This window comes from Monodelphis domestica, chromosome 8, assembly GCF_027887165.1.
Source record: "Monodelphis domestica isolate mMonDom1 chromosome 8, mMonDom1.pri, whole genome shotgun sequence".
NCBI classification, from domain to species: domain Eukaryota; kingdom Metazoa; phylum Chordata; class Mammalia; order Didelphimorphia; family Didelphidae; genus Monodelphis; species Monodelphis domestica.
Window position 1 is genome coordinate 108,749,129 of NC_077234.1, and position 26,501 is coordinate 108,775,629.

General features: G+C 32.7%; 1 protein-coding gene across 4 annotated transcripts in view; it reads right to left on the minus strand.

Annotated features, from left to right (window-relative positions):
* The window catches only part of DIAPH3 (diaphanous related formin 3), a 445,793-nt gene that overhangs the window by 137,949 nt on the left and 281,343 nt on the right, over positions 1-26,501 (minus strand). For all 4 annotated transcript variants that reach the window (XR_008913852.1, XM_056806852.1, XM_056806851.1 and 1 more), the window contains 2 exons: positions 19,336-19,499; positions 50-185 (listed from right to left, as the gene is read on the minus strand). Coding sequence is in view for 3 of the 4 variants with exons in the window: in XM_056806852.1 (XP_056662830.1) it covers positions 50-185; positions 19,336-19,499 (300 nt within the window). In the remaining variant the exon portion in view is untranslated. The remainder of the gene's footprint in view (positions 1-49; positions 186-19,335; positions 19,500-26,501) is intronic.

The following is a 26,501-nucleotide window of genomic DNA, read 5'->3' on the forward strand; positions in this document are numbered from 1 at the left end:
CAGATGATCAGTTTACTTTTTATATGTAAAAAGAAATAATAGTACTTACCAGTTTTCATCTCTATCAAACGTTTCTTTTTTTGTTGACGTTCTATTTTTTCTTTTTCTGCTAATTCTTTGGCTATTCTGGCACGTTTCTCTTTTTCTTCAGCTTCTCTTCGTTTCGTGTTCTCCTTTACTGCTTGCTATGGAAAATGATTCAAAATATGATCAAGATTGAATAATGCCAGACAAAGGCAAAACATTAAGTTCATTCATTTATCTTTACATCTCACATTTGTCAGCACCTACGATGCAACCGATGCTATATTAATGACTGGGAAATAAAGATAAAAATTAAATTAAAAACAAATTGGAAGGAAAAATATTTTCAAGAATAGTTATTGTATGTAGGTCTCAAAATAGTGTCTACAGAAAACGTGGTCTAATCTTAAGATTATTTTTTTCTATATGAAACTGTATAGCATTTTAAAAGCACTTGTTTCTTAATTGTATAAATTAAAAGGGGAGAAAACAAAACTATATTTAAATCACAAATAATTAAAATTATATTCATACAAGGTTAAAATTTTCCAGTGCATCTAGTCACTGTTTGCAATATTTATCAACTGGATCATTTTACTTCTACTATTGCCACCTTAATAAGACAAAAATACAAATTGATTCAAAAAGTCCCTAAAACATTTTATGTCCTGTGCTAGGGGCTAATGATATAATGCTTGCCTTCACAGACCTTATATTTGTAATGGAGGAAAATAGTATCTTTTATAAATTGCTATAGCCAAGATAATACAAAATAATTTGAGTGATGGGGTGACATTCTTTAAAACCAAACAGAAGTCAGAAAAGGTTTCTTATAGAATATGGCACTTAAGTCAACCTGTAAAGGGAGTTAGGAATTAGAATGGGAGAACATTCCATATAGTGGGACCAGTCTGGGCAAAGGCACCTAGACAGAAGGTGAATTGTGATGCTCAGAAAACAGCTGGGAGGCCACACACTGTAGAATAGATGAAGGGCGGTATTGAGAAATGCAACTGGGGAGTTAGTTTAAGCCCTGAGTGAATAGTTTTAAAGCCTAGATAGTTATAAAGCCTAACGAGTTTGCATTTTCTAAGACAGTAGACTGCCACTTGTGCTTCTAAAACTGAGAAATGACAATCAAATCTGTTTCTTGGGAATTACAATTTAGCAACACTATGGAGGACAAACTATATGGAGAGGAAATGGATGAGGGAGACCAACTAGAAGACAAAAGGAATAATCTAGAATAAATGTTTTTGGAGACTGGACTAAGGTAGAAAGTAGAAATAGGGGAATGGATATAATATCCATAACAGGTCAAATTAACTACATGTAATTAAGAGTTGAAATTTTGTAGGGAACTATTTATTAGGAAGCACATTTTATTTACAGGAACTAACTTTTTATTATATTGGCACTGATTTGCCAAATGATTTTATCTGTCATCTCTTTCCTGCCTACAAGGCAAGATGAGAGAGGGTAGAGAGAATGTATCTGTTTGGGTAGAGGGTCATATGATCTTTTAGTCAGCTGTTGGTATGCAAACAGAAAATAATATTTAGACCACCAATTAGACATCTAACATTAATTAAGCAACTACTATGTGTCAGTGTCTAAAGTGCTAGAGATATAAAGACAAAAAATGAATTAATTCCTATTTCTAAGGTGCTTATATTCCATCAACGGAGATAATATCTTCATACATAAATCTACATGAAACAGGTAGTTAAAGAAGGACATTAATGTTTGGGAAGACTAGGAAAGGCTTCACGAAAAAAGTGAATTTTGGCTAAGCCTTGACTGAAGTAAAGGATTCTATGATGTGAAGGTGAGAGAGCTGTATATTCAGGCAAAGAAGATGGCCAGTGCAAAGGCATGAGAATTAAGTAACATCTGTGAAGAAAAGAGCAAAATTTAGTTGGATTTTAAGACATGGGAAAGGGAAAGCAAAGCAGTAAAGCTGAAAAGACAGAATGGATTCAGTTTGTGTAGGACAACAAACGTGTTTATGGAGCTGCAGGGATTTAGAGAGTAGAGAAGTTAACATGCTTTCATAACTGTATCTAAAAGAAACCACTTTGCCAACTATATGAAGGATAGATTGAAAAGCAGGGAGATGGATTAGAAGGTGAGTCCAACAGTCAAAGCAGAAGGTAATGAGAACCTGAATTATGAAGTGAATATCAGTAGAGAATTGTTGCTTAAGAGAAACAGCAAGAACTGGGAATTGTTTGGGGGAATTGGGGTGAGAGAGACAGAGGAACTGAGGAGAATGCTGACAGTACAAGCCTCAGGGACATGAAGAATGGTGGTGCCCTGGAGAGAAATAAATGAGTTCTGTTTTGCACATGCTGAATTGGAGAAGTTTTCAGGACATCCAGTTTATGGTGTCTAATAGGCAGCTTGTATGATGTGGCATCAGAGGATCAAATCTAGATGGGTGAGTCATGTGCATAGAGGTGATAATTAAACCCATGGGAGCTGATAAGTTTATGAAGTGTTTCAAATAAGAGAATAGAAGAAAGTCCAGTATGAGGTGTCTTGGGACATGATATGATGATAACATTTCACGGATCCTGTCCATGTGATCAGGAATACTCAAGGGACATAGGAATTTAACAGATATGAAATCATTTAGAGGAAAGATTCATAGCATTGGGATTCGACTAGGGGCTTAAAGGAAAACAGAATTTAGATAAGTAAGAAGGCAAAGAATTCCAGGAAAATGAAACATCATGAGTAAAGACAGAAACAGACATGGAGGCAGCAGTTTCAGGGATTAATAAAACAAGAAAAAATGATTATATAATAATGGATTGTGGAGTTTTATTGGCATATTTTTCATGTATACATCTCAGAAACTTCTATTAGAAATGCCTAATAAGTGGTAATACATTCTCTTTATTAAGTATAGGTTCATTGTAACAAAAGCTTTTTAATCTACATTTTCCAGATATCATTGCTTTTTTTTTTTAATTTTGCACTGGAAAATAAAATGGCAGAATTATTTTCTCTGAAAAAATGATATTTACTTTTAGGAATACGGTCCAAGGTAGTCATTAAAACAATTTTGCTTTATGAAAAATTAAGTATTGATTTTCAGTTTTAAAAAATCCAATCCAGTTATACCTTCTCTGAAGGTATAACCTCAAGAAGAATAACTTCATGAAAAAAATACAATATATAGCACAATAAGAAATGTTAGGAATTAATATCCTAAGTCAAGAGCCATTTTACATTTTCTTCCATTCCATATCATTCTGTAATACAAAGGTGTCTTACTGGATAGAAAGCACCATTAAAAATGACTACATTATACTATATATAGAATTGGCACTTAAATAATTGTTCCCCTCCTCCCCTAAATCTTAAATTAGGAACTTAAGTGCAAGTCAAGCATATAGTTAAAATTATTTAAACATCACATTCTTGATTTGTTTATACTCTTTGTCTACTGGAATATTATACTTTCACTGACTCCATTTAGTAGTATTATGTTGCCAAAACAAATTATTTGACTGGTTATTGACGATCATCTTTAATGTGAGCAGATATACAACCTTTTTTGAAAGTTCTTCAGAAATTAATTTGGTTTCTAGCAATGCAGCTTACTTCAAAATTTTAGGTATCTTTCTGTGTTTTGACTTCATAGATCTTCAGAACTTTTCTTAATCGAGTTCAAAACAAGTACAGAATTAATATCAAAACAATCAGTAATCCTACTATTGAAGAGTATAGATCATTTTATCACATAAGTCAACTTGCCCACATTAAAATTCTTGTCTAATTGATCAATACTGTGGCAGTTAAGTGATAAAATGATTGAGAATTTCTTTAACAATGAATGATAGTCCCCTAACAAATCAGGACTGGGTCCCTTCCTCAGCTTGGGACTATACACTAAATACAGAAGAAGGAGGCTATTGTACATTAAAAATAATTAATCGGACTTCCGGTCAAGATGGCAGCTTAGAGAAAGCTAAAGTTCAGATCTCCGGAAAACCCTTCCCGACCATCTCAAATTATAAGCTCCTAAGGCGCCGAAATTCAAAACGATCAACAGCATAGACCCTGGGAATCCTCCTCCTGGGCCTGGACCTGGACCCCCTCAAAAGCCAGAACCCGAGATCACTCGGACCTAAGGGGTAGGAGCTCAGAATCCAAGACTCTGGGAAGCCGCAGCCCAGCCCCCCTCAGAGAGCAGGGTCCTCTGAAACAACCCTCAGGGCCGGCAAGACAGCTTAACGGCCAGCTATTCTGAAGGCAACTTCCGGAAAGCAACCCAACCCAGTCCAGTTGAGGGGGCACCTTAGCAGCAGGGAAACAGAGAGAGCCGGGGGAGAGTGTGGCCCCCTGGTCCGACCCTTCCATTCCAGTTCCAGTGAAAGTCATTGCCTTAAAGCATACTCAGTTTAACCCAGGGAAAGCTCATAGAACCGACAATCTGCCCAGGACTAAAGCCTCTGAACACCAGACAGAAATAAGAAAAGCTAATCCTCCCAATTGAGAGATGGCAAACTCCACAGAACCACAGAAGCCCCAAAATACCAAGAAAAATAAGAAGAAAGGGGCGACTTTGGACACATTCTATGGAGCCAAAATACAAAATACAGAGGAGATAAAAGACGATACACAAGAAAATGCTCCGAAACCTTCCAAAGGAAATGGAAACTCTCCACAAACCAATGAAGAATTTGAATCATAAATGACCAAAAAGATGGAAGCCTTCTGGGAGGAAAAGTGGGAAATAATGCAAAAGAAATTCACGCATCTACAAAACCGGTGTGACCAAACTGAAAAGGAAAACCAGGCTTTAAAGGCCAGAATCAGGCAAATGGAAGACAACGATCGTGTAAAACAGCAAGAATTAATAAAGCAAAGCCAAAATACCAAAAAGAGAACATAAAATATCTCACCAACAAGGTGACAGATCTGGAAAATAGAGGGAGAAGAGATAATTTAAGAATAATTGGACTTCCAGAAAAGCCAGAAATAAACACCAAACTCGACATCGTGATACAAGATATAATCAAAGAAAACTGCGCAGAGATTCTAGAACAAGGGGGTTATACAGCCACTGACAGAGCTCACACAACACCTTCTACACTAAACCCCCAAAAGACAACTCCCAGGAATGTAATTGCCAAATTCCAAAGCTCTCAAACAAAAGAAAAAATCCAACAGGAAGCCAGAAAAAGGCAATTTAGATATAAAGGAATGCCAATCAGGGTCACACAAGACCTTGCAAGTTCTAATCTGAATGATCGTAAGACATGGAACATGACCTTCAGAAAGGTAAGAGAGCTGGGTCTTCAACCAAGAATCAGCTACCCAGCAAAACTGACTATATACTTCCAAGGGAAAGTATGGGCATTCAACAAAATAGAAGACTTCCAACTTTTTGCAAAGAAAAGACCAGAGTTCTGTGGAAAGTTTGATACCGAAAAACAAAGAGCAAGGAATACCTGAAAAGGTAAATATTAAGGAAAGGGGAAAGGAGAAAAATGTTATCTTCTTCTTTTACTCAAACTCTCTTCTATAAGGACTACATTTCTATCAATCTATGTATACTAACATGTAGGGAAAATGTAATGTATAAATAGGGGGTAAAGAAAGACCAAATGGAATAATCTTTCTCACACAAAGATTCACATGGGAAGGGGAGGGGAAGAAATCTCCTATAAGAAGGAGAGGAAGAGAGGGTTTTTTACTTAAACCTTAATCTCAGGGAAATCAACTCTGATAGGGAAAAACATCCAGATCCATTGGGATCTTGAATTCTATCTTACCCAACAAGGGTAGGGAGAAGGTAAAACCAAAGGGGGAAAGGGGAGAGGGAAAACAAAAAGGGAGGGAAAGAGAGGGGGGAGGGGGAGGGAACAAAAAAGGAGGGACTAAAAAGGGAAACATCAAGGGAGGGGACAAGGGGAACTGGTTCAAAGTAAATCACTGGACTAAAAGGTAGAGCCGAAGAAGAAAAGGTTAGAATTACGGAAGGATATCAAAATGCCAGGGAGTCCACAAATGACAATCATAACTTTGAACGTGAATGGGATGAACTCACCCATAAAACATAGACGAATAGCAGAATGGATTAGAATCCAAAACCCTACCATATGTTGTCTTCAAGAAACACACATGAGGAGGGTTGACACCCACAAGGTCAGAATTAAAGGATGGAGTAAGACCTTCTGGGCCTCAACTGATAGAAAGAAGGCAGGAGCGGTAATCATATCTGATAAAGCCAAAGCAAAAATAGACCTGATCAAAAGGGATAGGGAAGGTAATTATATTTTGTTAAAAGGGACTCTAGACAATGAGGAAATATCATTAATCAACATGTATGCACCAAATAATATAGCACCCAAATTTCTAATGTAGAAACTAGGAGAATTGAAGGAAGAAAGAGACAGTAAAACCATGTTAGTGGGAGACTTAAACCAACCATTATCAAATTTAGATAAATCAAATCAAAAAATAAATAAGAAAGAGGTAAAAGAAGTGAATGAAATCTTAGAAAAATTAGAATTAATAGACATATGGAGAAAAATAAATAGGGATAAAAAGGAATACACCTTCTTTTCAGCACCACATGGCAAATTCACAAAAATTGACCATACATTAGGTCACAGAAACATAGCACACAAATGCAGAAAAGCAGAAATAATGAATGCAGCCTTCTCAGATCACAAGGCAATAAAAATAATGATTAGTAATGGTACATCGAAAACCAAATCTAAAACCAATTGGAAATTAAACAATATGATACTCCAAAATTGTTTAGTTAAAGAAGAAATCATAGAAACAATTAATAATTTCATCGAGGAAAATGACAATGGCGAGACATCCTTTCAAACCTTTTGGGATGCAGCCAAAGAAGTAATCAGAGGTAAATTCATATCCCTGAATGCTTATATTAACAAACTAGGGAGAGAAGAGATCAATCAATTGGAAATGCAAATGAAAAAACTCGAAAGCAATCAAATTAAAACCCCCCAGCAGAAAACCAAACTCGAAATCCTAAAAATTAAGGGAGAAATTAATAAAATCGAAAGTGATAGAACTGTTGATTTAATAAATAAGACAAGAAGCTGGTACTTTGAAAAAACAAACAAAATAGACAAAGTACTGGTCAATCTAATTAAAAAAAGGAAGGAAGAAAAGCAAATTCACAGCATTAAAGATGAAAAGGGGGACAGCACCTCCGATGAAGAGGAAATTAAGGCAATCATTAGAAATTACTTTGCCCAATTATATGGCAATAAATACACCAATTTAGGGGATATGGATGAATATATACAAAAATACAAACTGCCTAGACTAACAGAAGAGGAAATAGAATTCTTAAATAATCCCATATCAGAAAATGCAATCCAACAAACCACCAAAGAACTTCCTAAGAAAAAATCCCCAGGGCCTGATGGATTCACCAGTGAATTCTATCAAACATTCAGAGAACAGTTAATCCCAATACTATACAAACTATTTGACATAATAAGCAAAGAGGAAGTTCTACCACACTCCTTTTACGACACAAACATGGTACTGATTAAAAAACCAGGCAGGTCAAAAAAAGAGAAAGAAAACTATAGACCAATCTCCCTAATGAATATAGATGCAAAAATCTGAAATAGGATACTAGCAAAAAGACTCCAGCAAGTGATCAGAAGGATCATTCACCATGATCAAGTAGGATGTATACCAGGGATGCAGGGCTGGTTCAAAATTAGGAAAACCATCCACATAATTGACCACATCAACAAGCAAACCAACAAGAACCACATGATTATCTCAATAGACACAGAAAAAGCATTTGATAAAATACAACACCCATTCCTATTAAAAACACTAGAAAACATAGGAATAGAAGGGTCGTTCCTAAAAATAATAAACAGTATATATCTAAAACCATCAGCTAATATCATCTGCAATGGGGATAAACTAGACGCATTCCCAATAAGATCAGGAGTGAAACAAGAATGCCTATTATCACCTATACTATTTGACATTGTACTAGAAACACTAGCAGTAGCAATTAGAGAAGAAAAAGAAATTGAAGGCATCAAAATAGGCAAGGAGGAGACCAAGTTATCACTCTTTGCAGATGACATGATGGTCTACTTAAAGAATCCTAGAGATTCAACCAAAAAGCTAATTGAAATAATCAACAACTTTAGCAAAGTTGCAGGATACAAAATAAACCCACATAAATCATCAGCTTTTCTATATATCTCCAACACAGCTCAGCAGCAAGAACTAGAAAGAGAAATCCCATTCAAAATCACCTTAGACAAAATAAAATACCTAGGAATCTACCTCCCGAGACAAACACAGGAACTATATGAACACAACTACAAATCACTCTCCACACAACTAAAACTAGACTTGAGCAATTGGAATCAAGCTATTCTCCAATTGATAAATGGGCAAGGGACATGGATAGGCAGTTCTCAGATAAAGAAATCAAAACTATTAATAAGCACATGAAGAAGTGTTCTAAATCTCTTATAATCAGAGAGATGCAAATAAAAACAACTCTGAGGTATCACCTCACACCTAGCAGATTGGCTAACATAATAGCAAAGGAAAGTAATGAATGCTGGAGGGGATGTGGCAAAGTGGGGACACTAATTCATTGCTGGTGGAGTTGTGAACTGATCCTTCCATTCTGGAGGGCAATTTGGAACTATGCCCAAAGGGCGACAAAAGAATATCTACCCTTTGATCCAGCCATAACACTGCTGGGTCTATACCCCAAAGAGATAATGGACAAAAAGACTTGTACAAAAATATTCAAAGCTGCGCTCTTTGTGGTGGCCAAAAATTGGAAAACGAGGGGATGCCCATCAATTGGGGAATGGCTGAGCAAATTGTGGTATATGTTGGTGATGGAATACTATTGTGCTAAAAGAAATAATAAAGTGGAGGAGTTCCGTGGAGACTGGAACAACCTCCAGGAAGTGATGCAGAGCGAGAAGAGCAGAACCAGGAGAACATTGTACACAGAGACTAATACACTGTGGTATAATCGAACGTAATGGACTTCTCCATTAGTGGCGGTGTAATGTCCCTGAACAATTTGCAGGGATCTAGGAGAAAAAAACACTATTCATAAGCAAAGGATAAACTATGGGAGTAGAAACACCGAGGAAAAGCAACTGCCTGAATACAGCGGTTGAGGGGACATGACAGAGGAGAGACTCTAAATGAACACTCTAATGCAAATATTATCAACATAGCAATGGGTTCAAATCAAGAAAACATGTAATGCCCAGTGGATTTACACTTCAGCTATGGGGGGTGGGGGGGAGGAAAAGAAAATGATCTATGTCTTTAATGAATAATACTTGGAAATGATCAAATAAAACATAAATAAATAAATAAATAAATAAATAAATAAATAAATAAATAAATAAATAAATAAATAAATAAATAAATAAATGAATAAATAAATGAATAAATAAATAAATAAATAAACTAAAAATAAATTAAAAATACAAGTACAAAAAAAAACAAAAAAAATAAATATATAATCAAATAACATCAACTATTTAAGAAAATAATTAACCAAGATAGAAAATTAGATATCCTGGGAGGGGAACAAGTGTTCAGGTGTAATTTCCTGAAATAAAAAAAAACAAACAAACAAACAAACAAAAAGGTGACCACACAAGTGTTTGTAAATAATCAAAGTATCATGGAAAAAATAATTGATTGATCCACATTGAGCCACATGGAGCCAATTTTCCGATTAGATATGGATTGCTTGAGATAGAGAATTGTGAGAAAACCCCATGCATCAATCTTTTAATCTGAATAGATTTCAAGTCAGTGTAATCTTTTAGACAAGTTTCTAAACAGAACGTAGAGGTAGCCCAGCTTCCCAGCCATGAAGGACTAGGTTCAAACGATATAATATTTTCTCACAATTTCCATAATTGAAAAGTTTTTGCAAAAAGGAAATTGGACTAGACCCATAAGTGAATAGAAAAAGAACTAAACAAGTTCCAGAATTGAATCAAAAGATGGAGTCATTGTGGTTTACTCAATTAACTCAATTCCCACTTCTTGCTCCAAACCCCTCAATCCCCTCCATATATAGTAGAAGTCTTTTTGATTTCATTATCTACTAAATGAGAAATCTTAGTTATTCAATGGTACCATCTTGTCCAATCTATATCCCCCAAAGGATCTGCTCCATAAGATATGTAACAAATGCTCTTTCAATCTTTTCCTAGAGATTTCTGGTAATGGAGAAGATATTATCTTCCTAGGAAGCACATTTAACTTTTGGAGAGGTCCAGGGATTAAAATAACCTTCCTTATAATAGGCTGCCTAACTTGGCTGTTTGGCAACTTTCCATTGTTCTCAGATCTCCCCTACAGTGGCAAGCTAGAAAAGATTAATTTTTCTTCTACAAGACTGTCATTCAATTACCTGAAAAGCACTATCATGTCCTGCACCTTATGTTTTTTCATCTCTGGTTAAAACAACTCTGGTTTCTTCAAATGATAGAGAATAGACTCATTCTGGCTTGCCTTCTTTGGATATCCTCGAAATCCTTAATACCTTTCCTATTGCCTGAACTGAATGAAGAAATACACAGGCAGTCTGACAAAGGCATAGGACAGAAGCAATATCAACCTATTTTTGGCTGAAGAAAATATCTTTTTTTGATCTTATTCTCTCTTTTTGGTTGCCCTATCATATTGTTAACCTCATGAAAGACCACAGAACTTTTTCAGGAAAACTTTTATTAAACTATATCGTTGGCATTATTTACTTATACCACATCAGTTTCAGGTACATAATTCATACATATTCAACTCATAAAAAATATTACATCAAACTTGCTGTTCCTCAAACAAGACACTCCATTTCTAGACTTCATATCTTCTAATTCCCTGTTCCCCATTCCTGAACAAAGGGAATAAAATTTGAAATTGGGGACTGAACAATCTAGCAGTGGCAAATAAAATCAGGAATGGCCTCTTTTAGAAGCTTACACTTGAGCTGAACTTTAAGGAGAGCTATGGATTATAACAGATGGAAGTAAAGAGAGAGTGAATTTCATCTTTGAAGATGAAAAAATGTCCTATCATTCCTGAGACAGAGCAAAAAAGACAAATTTAGCCATGCCACAATATTTCTCAGGATACAACCACTTCAAATCGGAGTAATTTCTATTTTCTCCTAAAAAAGAAATAGGGATCCATCTCAACTTTTTGAATAGGTGAGTGATCTGGGAAAAACAGAAATAAAAGAAATAGGGAAGAATGACTAATATACAGTATGACAGAATCCAAAACTATATTGGCAGGCAAAAATGAAAGGTCTTTGAAGGAAGAAAAATTTTGTCATTTTTGCTACCAATTAAAATTACCACATATACTTAGGAATATGAATGACTTTTTCAAGTAGAATGTAAGAACCTAAGGCAGGCAAGAAGTATTTAACTCTTGTTTTTGAATTTCAGTACCTAACACTGTACTTGGCAGACCACTGACTTCTTAATAAATGCTTGTCCATATATTTCTTCAAAAGTATTCAACAGCTCAAGGCCAAGCAGAGAACCTAGCAGTACTTCAATGGAGAAAACTTTCAAAACAGAAAATCAACCAGCAATGACCATACTTTATGTCCAGGACCACAGATAGCTTCCAAATCATCCAATCACACCATCATATGATAAAAATCTTACTTCCTATCTTTCCCATAAGAAAAGCATGAGATACTTTATCAGATTATGTGATAAACAATAGGTCAATATTCTAAAGCATTTTTCTGATTTATTGATCCTGTAAAAACAGGAAAAAGTCTAATATACCTTGGCTTAATATTGTTGAAGTTAATGCATTTTTATGAATTCTGCTTTTCTTTAACAGCCATTCATTAAATATTTTAAAATATTTTGTTCTGGAATTTTGCCAGAAATCATTGTCAAGGTCATTTTGGTCTATAATTGTTTTTGCTCTTCCTGGTTTATGTATTCATACCATATTTGTGCTTTGATCTATACCTACAATGTTCCATTTGCTTTTCCTTGTAGGAAATCAGGGGGGAAGCTGGGTGGCTCAGTGGATTGAGAGCCAGGCCCAGAGACCCTGGTCCTGGGTTCAAATCTGAACTCAGACACTACTAGCTGTGTGACCCTAGGCAAGTCACTTAACTCCCATTGCCTAGCTCTTATACAGTATTGACTCCAAGATGGAAGGTAAGGGTTAAGAAAAAGAAAGAAAGAAAATAAGAGATATCTAGGACCTTTAATGTAACAAACAAACATTTTTTTAAAGAGAAGGAAGAAAACTTTTTAAAAAAAAAGGAAAATTTTTTCTTCTTTTAATGATCTGACACCACTCTTGTTTTTCCTTAACATAACACTAATTGTGCTCAATAAATACAAATTCTAATTATTTAAGCATTCCAAGATATAGCACATATTGGTCAGACAAAACTTGAAGAAGGACCACTAGATATTCTTTATATATCTTATACTATGACTATTAAACATTTTTTAAAAGTTGTTTTAGATCAAAAGCCATGCTTTTAGGAAATAATTATAAAAAGGAGAAGACAAAAATAAAGCACCTCTACTTTCTCTTACCAGTTACCACTATCTCAACCACCCTGAAAAAGAGTCTTCTCCTTTCAGCTCCTTCTTTTCCTTAATACTGCAAGATCAGATTCTCTATACCTTATTACAGTAAGAAAAAAATGGTAATTACAATATCCATGAAAGTATTCAAATACTAATATTAAAAACAAAAACCCTTCATTAAGCTCTCACACATGTCATTTTTTTAAATAAAAAGATACCATTTGTTATAGGGCCCTGAACAGTATTGAAATATCTTGGGAAGGAATTCTCTTTATAGCAAAGGAACTCAAAAATTGTATTTTCATAGATATCTTTTGCTTGTTTATACAAGAGGCAATGATTAAATTTTCAGGACAGCTAAATGACTCAATGGATAGGGAGCCAGATCTGAATTAGGAGGTTGTGGGTTCCTAGATGTGTGATACTGGGAAAGTCATTTAATCCCAAGTGCATACCTTTTACTGCTATTCTGCATTGGAATCAATATTGACACAGAAAATGAGGGTTTAAAAAATGATTATATTATCAGAAAAAATTAAAAAGTTTAATATTTATATCATGACTTCTTAGAAAATAGTCAAGTATAGTTGTTAGTATAACTTTAGCATCTCAACAGCAGAGATCGTTTTCCTTGTCTTTGTCTTTAAGTACTTCTTAATAATAAGCCATAGTAGGTATTTTAATAAATGTGCAGAATTTAAAGGGAAAGAAACAACAAAAAAGGCATTCAAAACCAAATGCTATAGAAATATAAAGACCAGACTTGGCCCCAAAGTAAAATTATAAGTAAATAATCCCTCTCTTCTTTGTAGATATAGATGTCAGGTATTTACAATGCATTGGTTAGTTTTGCTGAGCTGTTTGTTCCTCTTTTTTATTCTTTGTTATAAGGGAGGGCTGTCCGAGAGGCAGAGGGAAAAGGAATATCTTGGGAAATACTTGTGACTTTATTTTAAAATGTATAAATGTTTATTAGATTAGACTTGAAAATGTTGTTTCCTAGGAAATTAATAAATTGTAGTTTTCCATCTTAAAACCAACTTATACTAATAATATCTTTCCTGAAAATCTTCCTGATACTGTATTTAGATAGAATAGGAATATAGTTTAAGATTGAATTTATGATTTTACTCACACAGATAACTTTTAAGTAGGGGAATTTCTTTTGTCAATGCAAGGCAGCACATTCATTGCAAACTCCAGCTTTGGAGTATTGCCTAAAGTACTTAGAGGGTTGGATATTTAAGATGTCCAAAAATATATATATTTTAATAGTACACACAGGATTTGAAATGTAAGAAAAAATACACTTTTTGAAGACAACAGTTTTATGTCATTGCGTCAAAGGACAGTTTGCATTTAAAGATTCTAAAACAGTGAATGAATTGTATTTGAATTTTCATTCAAAACTTATGGTGATAAATGCAAAGATTTTCATTTATTAAGGATAGAAGGCTATATGTTTTATTTGAAAGAAATAACAAATAAGCCTTACTTTTTATTTCTTGATAATTACTGCATGGATATAATGAGAGAGTGTTTAAAAAGATATTCAAAAAGTCAATTATTGCATTTTGCCAAAATGAATGCTTTTTCTCTGGTTCCTAACCCATATAGGTATAATCATATCTTGAAGAAATTAGATTTTTACAACATTCTTTGCAGAAGCAAAAATATTTTTGCAACAATTTATCATCTCAACATAGCAAGCACAATATCATATTTCTTGTGCCCCTAATTCCAGAATTTCTTAAGGATGATAAAAACCATCCACTAATGTATAAAGGTAAAATGTCCCTGAGCATCTGCAGGTGGTGAATATTGTTTGCATGCATGTCCTACTTTGCATTATGAAATGTATTTTCAAATCGATAGACTACTTCTAACTACTACTCAAATTACATAAATTACATTTCGTTTTTGTTTTTTTTTTAAACCCTTACCTTCTCTTGGAGTCAATACTGTGTATTGACTCCAAGGCAGAAGAGTGGTAAGGGCTAGGCAATGGGGGTCAAGTGACTTGCCCAGGGTCACACAGCTGGGAAGTGTCTGAGGCCAGATTTGAACCTAGGACCTCCTGTCTCTAGGCCTGACTCTCAATCCACTGAGCCATCCAGCTGCCCCCATAAATTACATTTCTTAAAAATTAGTAGCTATACTGAAGGTTGATGATTTTATTCAAAACAATCATTTATATATATATATATATATATTCTTCCTAATTTTTCAAAATACAAACAAAAATATAAAATTATTTTCTTCTCTGAATCAACTATCTATGCAGTTTATTATTATTAGTATCATCAATGTTATTATGGATACAATTAATGATAGCCAGCACTTACATGGTAATATAAAGTTTGCAAAACCTCTTATCATTGCATTTTATCTTTAAGTATTGTTATTATTGCCATCTGAAAAATAATAAGATAGAGATTAAATGACTTGCCATGATCACAAAGTTAGTTTCTAAAACGGGATTTAAATGCAGGATCCTATGATCAATCCAGTGTGCCACCTAGGTGCCTTAAATTGCTCATTCCTAATTATTTTAACTATAGGCAAGAAGGTGGCCACTAATATGAGAACTTTAGATAAGTGTGAGCTTTTTTCTGGAAGAATCATCAATTAAAATCTAAAATGTTATGAATATATCTATTCAATATTTTAAACTTTAACTTTTTGGCTCAGTAATTTTTAGTCATGTGTGACTTTTTGTGAACTCCCTCCTTTTAAAAGGGGAATTTCTTAGAATAGAATGCTATTTACTTCTCCAGTTCATTTTACAGGTAAAGAAATGGAGGCAAACAGTGTAAAGTGACTTACTCAGGGTCAGGATGTTAGAAAGTCCAAATTGAATTCATGTTTTTTTAACTCCAGGTCTGATACTCTATCCACTGTGCCAACTAGCTGCCTATCTTAACTCTACTGGCTTTACTTTCTACAATACATACTCTACTCTCACAACCAAATGTTTATAGAATAAAAGGGGGAAAAAATTACCACTCATTAAATTGTATGGAATCTGTCAGTCAAACTATTTATTATACTGGTGAAGAGAGACCAGTAATGATAAATCTTATAAAGAAGAAAAAAAATTAAATCAACTCATGTAAGTATATTTTTATTGCTGAAATCCATGAGAAGAAAAGATTAAAAGGGTTGATCAGAAGAAAATTAATTTCAAAACTGCAAAATGAAATCATCCAGTACTGTGAAATTACCCAGTACTATGGATTTGTGTATTTACTGTCAACTGAGCCATATCTTCAGCTGTTACAGATATTAAGAAATCATAGAAAATATGTAAAGTGGAACTGACCAGTTTTGATTCTTAATTCTTTGTAACTAATCATGAGATGAATTCTGATATAGATTTTAAAATACTCGGGGATATCATTAATGTAGTATGACTTTGAACACTACAGAGTTCAATGCATTGCTGGCTTCTAATGCTTTTTCTCTCTTTTTCTTTTCCCCTCTCCTCCTATAAATTCTCCACAAAAGGCTAAATCCACAATGCTTATGACTTGCTTCTAGATCTTTTGATACAGTGGAGAAATGGTTGTATGCAGGCTATTGATGGGAAATCCCACAATCTTCCTAAATGATTGGCCTGTCTTTTCTTGCTATTCATTACTTGGACATCTTGTTCTCCATTCTTTTTCACTAGTTGATATCGACTACTTATGTGCACCATTCATGTCTTCTCTTCTACCCCTTGAGTTAAAATCAATTTTAATTTTCTGGTCATTATGATATTCTGCAATTCAAAGCCATACAATATGATTAGGAGAACAGTTTAAAACATGAAGGAATTTGTTTCAGGAAAAAAGCTTGGAGATCATAAAAAAAATGCAAAAGGATATTAAATCAACTTTCTTCCTCTTGCTCTTTTCTAAGTCTAAATCATTGTCCAATCACAGTGTCTGTCCATGACATATGTCTTTATATCCAGTTATACATATAACTGCCTATAATATTGTGGGCATGAGAAATTCTTGGTCAACTTTTTTTCTGTGTAAAGAGTTTGGAGAAATTCTTCTAATAACTCTTCTAATGACTGTACATGTCTGTGTACAGTGTACAATGTACAATGTACACAATGTACAGTGTACAATGACTGTACACTGAAGAGGCACTACAATGCCTGACCATCACTACAGCCAAATAGCTTTCAAAAGGAATATCTAAAAGACGACAATACCTATAAGGAACCCCACTTTCTATTGAACTCTTCATTAGATAATCTCTGTGGCACTTCAAGTATTATTTCTCTGTTGTATATATCTCTTGTATTTGTGTTACATCTTTTAAGGAACTTTTTAAAAAGTCTTCCTTCTGTCTTGGAATCAATACTCAGTATTGGTGCTAAGGCAGAAGAGTGATAAGGCCTAGGCAGCTAGGGTTCAGTGACTTGACTAGGGTGACACAGCTAGGAAGCATCTGAGGCCACATTTGAACCCAAAACCCCCCATCTCCAGGCCTGTTGCTCTATCTACTGAGCAAATTCTACATGCCCCTATCATTATATTTTCTTGAATTTATCATTCTCTCTCTCTTTTTATCCTGTCTCTCCTCAAAAGTCTGTCTTAGCACGAATTTTGAGTATTGATTACAAGACAGAAGGAAGAGTTCAAAAGAAAAAAGAAAAAAAAAGAATGGAAGGAAATATACAGTAATCAGAATTATAAATGGGATGAACTCACATATAAAAGATTAAGTCAAACAGGCCTGACTGTAATATAATAAATATAATAGAAAGGTTCAAAACCATTTAAAACCTTGCTCCAACTTATCCTTCTATCCTCACAGTATTATTCCCAAACTTGTACTGTACCATCTAGCTGAAAGGAATTAATACACTTAGATCATTACACATAAAACTACACCTCTTGTTTCTTTGTCTTACTGGCCAGTGTTTGCAAGGCAACCAAGTCATTACTGTATGCATTTCTTACTTTTGCTCAAAAGAATCCCTCTTCTTAAAGGATGCAGCACCAGCACCACTTTCTGTTTGAGACTTTTCCAGATCTCAAATGTTGGGGCCCTTACTTTTAAGCATAATATGTAACTACTTTTTATTTATTCTTTAATACTTATTGGGTATGTGTATATTTATATCCACACATACATATATATGTAAATACAACTACTTACATATATATATTCTTGTTCTCTCCTTTTAGATTTATAATCCTTTTAAGTGAAGAATGCTTCATTTAGTCCCCCAGTGATTAGCATAAGAGACATATAGTACCTTAATAAATATTTTTTTTAACTTTTCTGGGACTATTTATTCATCTAAAAATCAGCATCTATGAGAGCTGTTCCAACTCTTAAGTCTTAAGTCTTAAGATTCCAACTGCAAATGTTAAATATACAAATCATTTAGTCATGATTCTGATGGTCTATATTTAATTGCTTTTTTTAAATACATTTGAAGAATGGGAAACATGAATCTACTTTTTTTTGGCAATCTTCAATCTTTCTCCTTGTAAATAATTTAAATATAAAATGAATACAAAGAATAACAGTCTTTCAAAAGGTTAGTCAACAATTTCTCCACAATACACAACATTCATGAGTCCTATCTAATGGCTCACTTTCTTCATATAATATATAGTAACAAAACTAAGCTTCCATTTACACATTTCCTTCAAATTTGTAGAGAATCACTTGTCTACTTTACAGTAGTTTTTTTCATTTACTAGTTTAGATATAAGGTTTTATTTCAGGGATTAAATATCTTCCTGCAGTCCACATGAACTTATCTGAGTCACAGGTAGTTTTGAGTGACTCAAAATATGTGCCTCAAGATAAAGTTATCTATAAATAGATGTCACTAAAGTTCTAATATTCATTTATTTTACACTTCAAGACTTCTTTCTCCTCCCAAATATTCCTTAAAAGATAAAAATAACTACTAAGATAAATAAAGAAAACTACTAAGAAAGAGAGTAACTTTTTTTTTAGTTGGGAAACATCTTAATGTTAAATAAACAATTATATAAACAATATAAACAATTGAGAATATATATATATTGAGAATATATATATCAATTGAGAATTATATAAACAATATAAACAAGTGAGAATAAACAATTCTCACTTTAATATGTGGGTTTTGAATCAAATCAGATACTACTTTCCAAAAGATCTTCTAAATCCTTAAATGAAGGTATTCTTCATCAAAGAGAAACTTCCTACTTTAGAAAGTTAAAGGAAATCCATGTCATTTAAAATCTATTTCAAAGTAAATTTCTAGTAATTTATTTCTTAAAGTATTAAGAAAAAGGGAAGGGGGAGACAAAATCTCATAGAGCTATACTTACTTTGATAAAATTATACCTTAAGAATACAAATTGATCTTGAATAAAGAAGTAAATTCATAACCAAAAATTTATTTTAAAAGTGCTCTGTAATCAGTTGGGAGGAGTACTTTATGAAAAGATATATAGAACTTCAGGACTTAACTCTTCTTCAAAGAAAATTTCTAATACAAGTTTAATGTGGCAAGGAAAAGTACAGATATATAATAAATATGCATTGTCCATAGATTTAGAATATGGAAATTTAAAAAGTAACATCTTACTGCTGGCTATTGGGTATAAAAGTAGGAATAAAGCAATTAAATAAATCAAGGATATATTAAATGAGATATTACAAGGACAAAATGATATTTTGAAAGATCAAAATAGATTTACTTTACCATGAACATAGTTCTGAAGTTATTCAAATCAGTAAAAAATTCCTCCACAGACACCTTCTTCATGTCAATAACGTAGTAGACCATTATGCTCTGGTATGATTTTTCCATGTTTTCATGCATTCTTGAAATTTTTTGGAATTGTTCTTTGGCAGAGATAACAAAACTGTATGCTACAGTTAAGGTAGTAAGGATATAGAAAATTAATGGTTCAATGTCTCACTTACTAAAACCTACTGCCCCTGTAACATTAATATATCATTACTATTAATTAGCCTCTTTCAAAGGACAGTAAAATTCTTAGCAAAATTTTTAAATTTACATATAAATTCTGGTTTGATAAATCTAAATTAATCCAACATTTTTAAAGATGGAAACTTTACTCTTTTACATATTTATATATAAAGAAATGTGATGTTCATATAAAAGAATCATCCATACTTTTAACCCTGCAAATATATTTTGGTCATTTTTTTATCTGATCCTAAAAATAGCATCGAGACAGAAAATTATATCAACTACACTTTAAGAATGAAAAAATAAGGATAAGAGAGATTAAGTTATTGGACTCCCAAAAAAATTGTTAGTTGGGACAACAATGTTAAAAACCAACATGTTCTCATTTCCAACATAATTTGGGGTGGGAGGAAATTAGAAGATGGGAGAGTTTGGAAACAGTCTCAAAATTTTACATGGTTAGTTATTTAAATGAAAACATATGGAACATTATATAGTGAAAAACATTAAACTGACATGCCAAATAGCTTATAAAAGCTGATTCTTTCTATTTCTCTTCTTGAAAGGAAGAATTTGAAGGACAAAGATCCATTTCCCAACCAACTTCTCCATAAAGAAGCCTAGAAAAACAGTGATTTTCAAATTATTCCCAATGAACTCTGATAGAAGCAAATTAAGTAGGTAAGTCATAAAGGAGCTAAAAAGGAGAACCAGGTGTCAAACTATACAGCAAAACAATAATAAATTGATGTAACATGGTTTAAAAATTAGAGAGAATCATAGGAAAGTTAATAGATACACAGCATAAAGAAGCAAAGAATTACACTAGTATAGTGTTTGATAATACAAAGATCCTAATTATGAAGGTAAGTACTCACTAATCAGCAAAAATTAATGAAAAAACACAAAATCAATCTGAAAGAAGCTATGGATAGATAACCATTTCATATCATATACTAAGATAAGTTCCATTTACATGACTCAGATATAAAGTGAGAATCGGAAATCAGAATTTTCGATAATAATCGGAAAGACAATGAAAAAATGTTAAGTTTTAGATTTAAGCACAAGGGAACAGTTCATGACCAAACAGGATACAAAGATGACCACAGAAAATAAAGTGGACAATTTGATTATGTAAGACCAAAATGGAAATGCACTGGGAAAAAAACTGTCCATTAAGTTTCAATCTCATTTTTAAGATATACAATGTATCCGAAAAGTCTTAAGTATATCAAGGCAATTAAAGCTTAAAACTGCACTAAGACTTTTAGGCCTGATTAAAATTTAAAATGCAAAGAGGCATTCCTCAATAGATAAGTAATCAAAAAGATATAAAAGACAGTTCTCTAAAGGAGAAATCTAAACAATAATTATCCACATGAAACAATACTCCACATTAAATCACACAAAGAAAAATTGGAAATAAGGCAATGCTATAGAAGCATACTAATTAAATTGGGAAGTTGACAAAAAAAGAAAATGACAAATGTTGGAGGAGCGGTAGGAAAGCAAGGCTATTAATGTACTCTTGGTGTCACTGTTAATTGGTTCAGTCACACTGGAAAATAATTTGGAAGTATGCACACATCATTAAATTGTAGATCTTTTGATCCTATTAGGTCTAGTCTTCAAAGAAAAAGGAAAAGAAATCAATTGTACCAAAATATTTATAGCAGCTCTTTTTTTATTATTGTAGAAAATAAATGGAAACTAGGGCATGTCCTTCAACTAGGGAATGATTATGTTATATAAATGCAATGGAATACAATCATGTTATAAGAAATTACAAAAGGGATGATTGCAAAGAACAATGGGAGGACTTGTATTAACTGATATATAATGGAGTAAGTAGAAAAGGGAAAGTTTATGCAATAACAACATTGTAAAGATAAAAGATTTAAAAATTGATCAGTGAAATGACCAACTTTAAGGTCTATGAGGAAATATATGCTATACATCTCCTCAGAAAAAAGCAGATTGAGAAAGATAGATATTTGGGTTTTGACTGCACACTTGTTACACGGGTCCTGATTTACTCTTATTTAAAATTTCATTTAGGGAGAGAAAATAGATTTTTCAATATGAAAAAAAATATTTAATAACAGATTTGAAAATAGAAGAAAAAGATCTTATGAATTGGCTTAATTAACTCAGACATTTTCCAGTTGGGCAAATTACTTAATCCCCACTGCCTAGCCTTTATCACTCTTCTGTCTTGCAACCAATACTTAGTATAGATTCTAAAGTGAAAGGTAATGATTTTTTAAAAAGTGACTTACTTAAATTGACAGAATTTTACTTTTTACAATTTTAATTACAAGTCCACCTTATACTATCTTAAGAGTGGTTATTGTTCAACTGCTATAAAAACATATTTCATGCATAAAAATTACAAATGTATGCTAATGAAAAATATGTGGTAAGTTTAATCAAAGAGTTGCTAACTTGAGTATAATGGAAAAACTTTGCAGCTATGATCACAGGAGTGAGGTAATATTCCAATAAGCCATGATTAAACTGTAGTAAAGCTCACTTTGACAATTTAAGAGGCCAACTATAAAAGAATCATGAAATGATAGCTTCCTGGTGAGACCAAGAAAAGTTATTGGTGAAAAAGAACTGTAACTTTCTTTCATAAAGTAGAACTTCTTCCCATTTGTAAATCTGCTCATCTGATGTAGTTTTAGTTAATTTAATGGGACTTTTTTTACATACTAGCTCTAAAGTTACGCTTCAGTGACTAGCTCTACATTAAACAAAAGACCAAACAATTTAAGCATGGGCATTACATGCCCATGAAGATCAACTTATGAATGAGAAAACTTTTGTATATCCTCAACCTCAGTAACTTTGTGACAGCAAAGAGCAACAATTAAAAGGTTGATATGACTCACTCACCAAACACTTTTTTTATACAAACTAGCACTAACTAGCATAAAACCATTTTCTGCAAGAATTTTTATGGGGTGGTGGCAAGGCTTCAGACTTCTTTAATTAAAAAATCTCCCAATATGATAGACTGTTTTCTGAATTAAAGAAATGTTGTTAGAACATCTACTATGCAGCTGGTGCTGTGGGCTAACTAAGAATAAGCACCTCTCTGAAGGTGAAGACAGTATAAGGTTAAAGCATAGAAAGCAAGGTAAGAAAAGAAAAATCAAGTAGTATGAAGATAAGACTATGTTAAAAGAATTGGTGGAAGAGGCAGGAGATGAGGTAGGCTCTTGGGAAGAGTTCATATTTGAAACATCAGACAGGTATATTAAATAATTTGTAAAGATTGTCTGGCAATATTATACACATGAATATCTTCTCAAGAATATCAAAGAAAAAACATTGCTTACATATTAAACACAGGTTTCCACTAATCATCTGAAGTATCCTAATAGTCTGACTCCTCACAACATACTCTTATAACATGCATTTGTGAAGATAGGATTAACTTTCCCCTGCCTGTTTTTAAATTTAATCACTTAAATTACTTTTTAATTTAATTGAAATTTAAATTCTCTGAAGAGAAATGTAGGGCTTAAATTTATGGTTGGACTAAATATAAGAAAAATGTGGCTGCCGATTTATAACTCAAGTCAAAATAACTTTTTAGCACTTTATTTACAAAAAGGTATAAAAAGTTAAAGTAGAGAAATGAGAAAGAGGGTAGAGAAGATATCTATCCTACCTCACTAGATATTTACTCTGACTCAGCTCTAACCAGGTAGGGCTCCTTAACCCTCCACTGGAGGACACTCAGCCCAAAGATATGGTGGTGAATAAAGTCTCTCTGGGAACAAATTTCTCCAGAAGTCAGGAAGAGAGTCATTTTTTCACTCACCAAAGTAGTGGCTCCAAAGGAAGAATCTAAGAGCAGTTTTACAAAAAGCAGTCCAACAGTCAAAATTTTAGTTCAAGCTGAGGTCCCAAGCCAGAACTCCTCCACGTCCAAATCCAAAGGAGAAAAATGAGTTTTGGAGAGGAAGTTCTGCTTTTTACATGTCCCTTCATCCACTTTACGGGGACCAATTGAAGTCTTTAAATTTGCTTAGCACTACCCAGGTGGCAGTCAGTCAATTCTGGAGGTGTAAACAACTTTAGTAAGTGATTTGTGTACATTAAGTAGGGGTGTCTTGCTTTTTGTTGATTAAATGTAAAAGTAGGCAGGGGAAAGTTAATCCTATCTTCACCCATTCAAGTACCATAATATCAAATGCTATTCTGAATATTTTCTGAGGAAACATACAAAATTTATAAAGTAGCTATGGATAAATCAGCTATTCAATCACAAACTACATGATATTCCCATTTTTTTTATTCTTGGGAAAAAATAATGTATGAAAAACTGTTTTTCACATCAGTATACAAAAAAAATTTGAGGGTAAGGATTTTTAGTCTCATTTCATATACTTGTATAATTTCAATGAAAATTGATAATAAAGTACAAAATAAATAACTTCAAAATTCATAACCCAGTTAATATAGTTATTTTATTGCGAAAATATTGGATATATACAATACTTACTCATTATGTTAATATTAAATTTTATTAAAAGATCTCATCACACTAAGCAAATAAAAAAAATAAGCAAATAAAATATTAATCCCTTTTGGCCAGGAAATATATAATTTCTTCCACAACTTAAATGTCTTCTAAAGTAATTTGGCAAATATCTATTTTTTGATGTTTATAACAGGTAAATGTCTTTCAGTTATACATTTCTGACAACACAGGCAAAGTAGGCTGAGATTTAGAAAGCTAATTTAATATTAATATGATAGTTATACAGTATTGATAACCATTTTGAAAAAAAAATCAGAAAATCTTTTGAAATAGAGTGAATTACTAATGCAGTGGGATTCTGATATTGGATTCTGATGCCAAATATTGGAAAAAGGTAACTAATTTCAGTTGTTGATCCCATTTTTTTTTGGTTATTGTATCTTATTCTAAACATATTTGGGAAATGAAATATTAAATGTTTTTATTTTTAATTTTTTTCACCTAATCAATTAAAAATAAAATGGGATGGAAAAATAGGATATACTGTAATTAAAATGCTATAGTAAAAAATATCTCATTAATTATATATAGTAAAGGCACTGGAATTAAGTAAGGAATTGGGTTGTGGGAAAAATTATCCCAAAATGGAACTTGTAAAGATCTTGCAAGAATAGTTTTCCTGGAAATATCATGTCTTATACTTCTCAACTCAATAGAAAAAAAAATACATTTAACAAGAAAAAATTCCAACTACTTTTATTCCAGTGATATGGTAAATTAGGGTAAATCAGAATAATAGCATATCAAGAAACTATAATACTGAACTTTATTCAAAAATTTGACCTTGACACAAAAGTATTTAAAAGAGGAAAGAAGAGTCATTGAAGTACAGTGTTAAAAAAAAATAATTAGAAGTTGGGGCCTTAAAATCCAGCAATCTACATTTAATTAGTTGGTAATCTCAATAGGACTTATTGCCTTGTGATTAATGCCACTGCATTTTACTCACAAATTTGCAACTAAAGCTAAATTTTCCTTTTCCTCTAGATGAAGATCTGTGTGGTCTATTACAACAAGAAATGAGTCAGAAAAAGGAGTGCCTTGGTTCTAATTAAGACTATTTAAAAATTTAGATTGGCATTTGGTTTCATAATATGAAATTATTGTAATGAGGCAAGTCTTTTGATATTACTAGATTTTTCAAATTCCATATTAAAATATAATCCAAATAGTTGACTCTTAACATATCAAAATTTTTTCTCTGATATAAGGATTCCATCAGAATAATATACTTGAAATTAATTTTAGATAAGCAACACAAATATAATATTTATTTCCTATTAAAATAACTTTGATATTTTCTTTCTAAAAGGAAACTAATTACATGACAAATGCTTACCAAATTTCTTCAAAAAATAACAGTATACCTGAAAATTTGCATAAAAGTTAAAATTTTATAAATTAAACTAAAATATAAATATTTTAGGATAAATTTTAAGGGAACTTTAAAGACTTTTATAAAAGAAAATATGAAAACTTTCTATTGCAAAATGAAAAATTCTTGCTCATTCAGAGCAATTTTCCTCTTTAGTCCCAAATTGTCAATCCAACATCTCCAATGTTTCCCAAATATTTCTACCTGAATGCTGCTTTATTACTTACGAAATTTTACAAAGACTTCTCTTTCATAAAGAGGATGATTACATTGATTACTCCTTTCTACAAATTCAGAGTACTTATTCCCTATAGTACAAATTTGGATTAGCTATTAACATTCTCTGAATTACTGTCTATATTACTTAATTTCTCAGGTAATTAAGACTGCTCCTATTATATAAGATTCTCCTTAACATGTAGATAACATCTTACACAAAGCAGGTGTGATAGTTGAAATAAATATATGTTCTTTTTGGTCAGATTATAAAGTAAAAACTCATGCTGAATAATTCATTTGGTAAGTATGAAGAACAAATATGAAAAAAATATAATTCTGAAATTAAAATACTGAATAAGAACTAACTGATAATATTAGAATAATGACTGCACCTTTTTATTTCATATATTTTAGTAGTTCTTTTTTTTTACTTAAAAAATAAAAACCTTTCCTTCCATCTTACAATCAATACTGTGTACTGGTTGCAAGGCAGAACAACAGTATGGGTAAGGAATCTGGGGTTAAGTGACTTGCCCAGGGTCACATAGCTAGAAAGTATCTGAGGCCAGATGTGAACCTAGGACCTCCATCTCTAGGCCTGGCTTTCAATCCACTGAGCCTTCTAGCTGCCCCTTTTAGTAGTTTTTCTAAGAAAATTTGAGAGAAGTGATGAACATGAGGAAGAACATGCAAATTATATGATGCTAAAAAACCAGCTGGAAAGTTTTCAAGTTCATTTGGTTATGATTTTTATATCAGTAAATATCTGGAGTGCAAAGG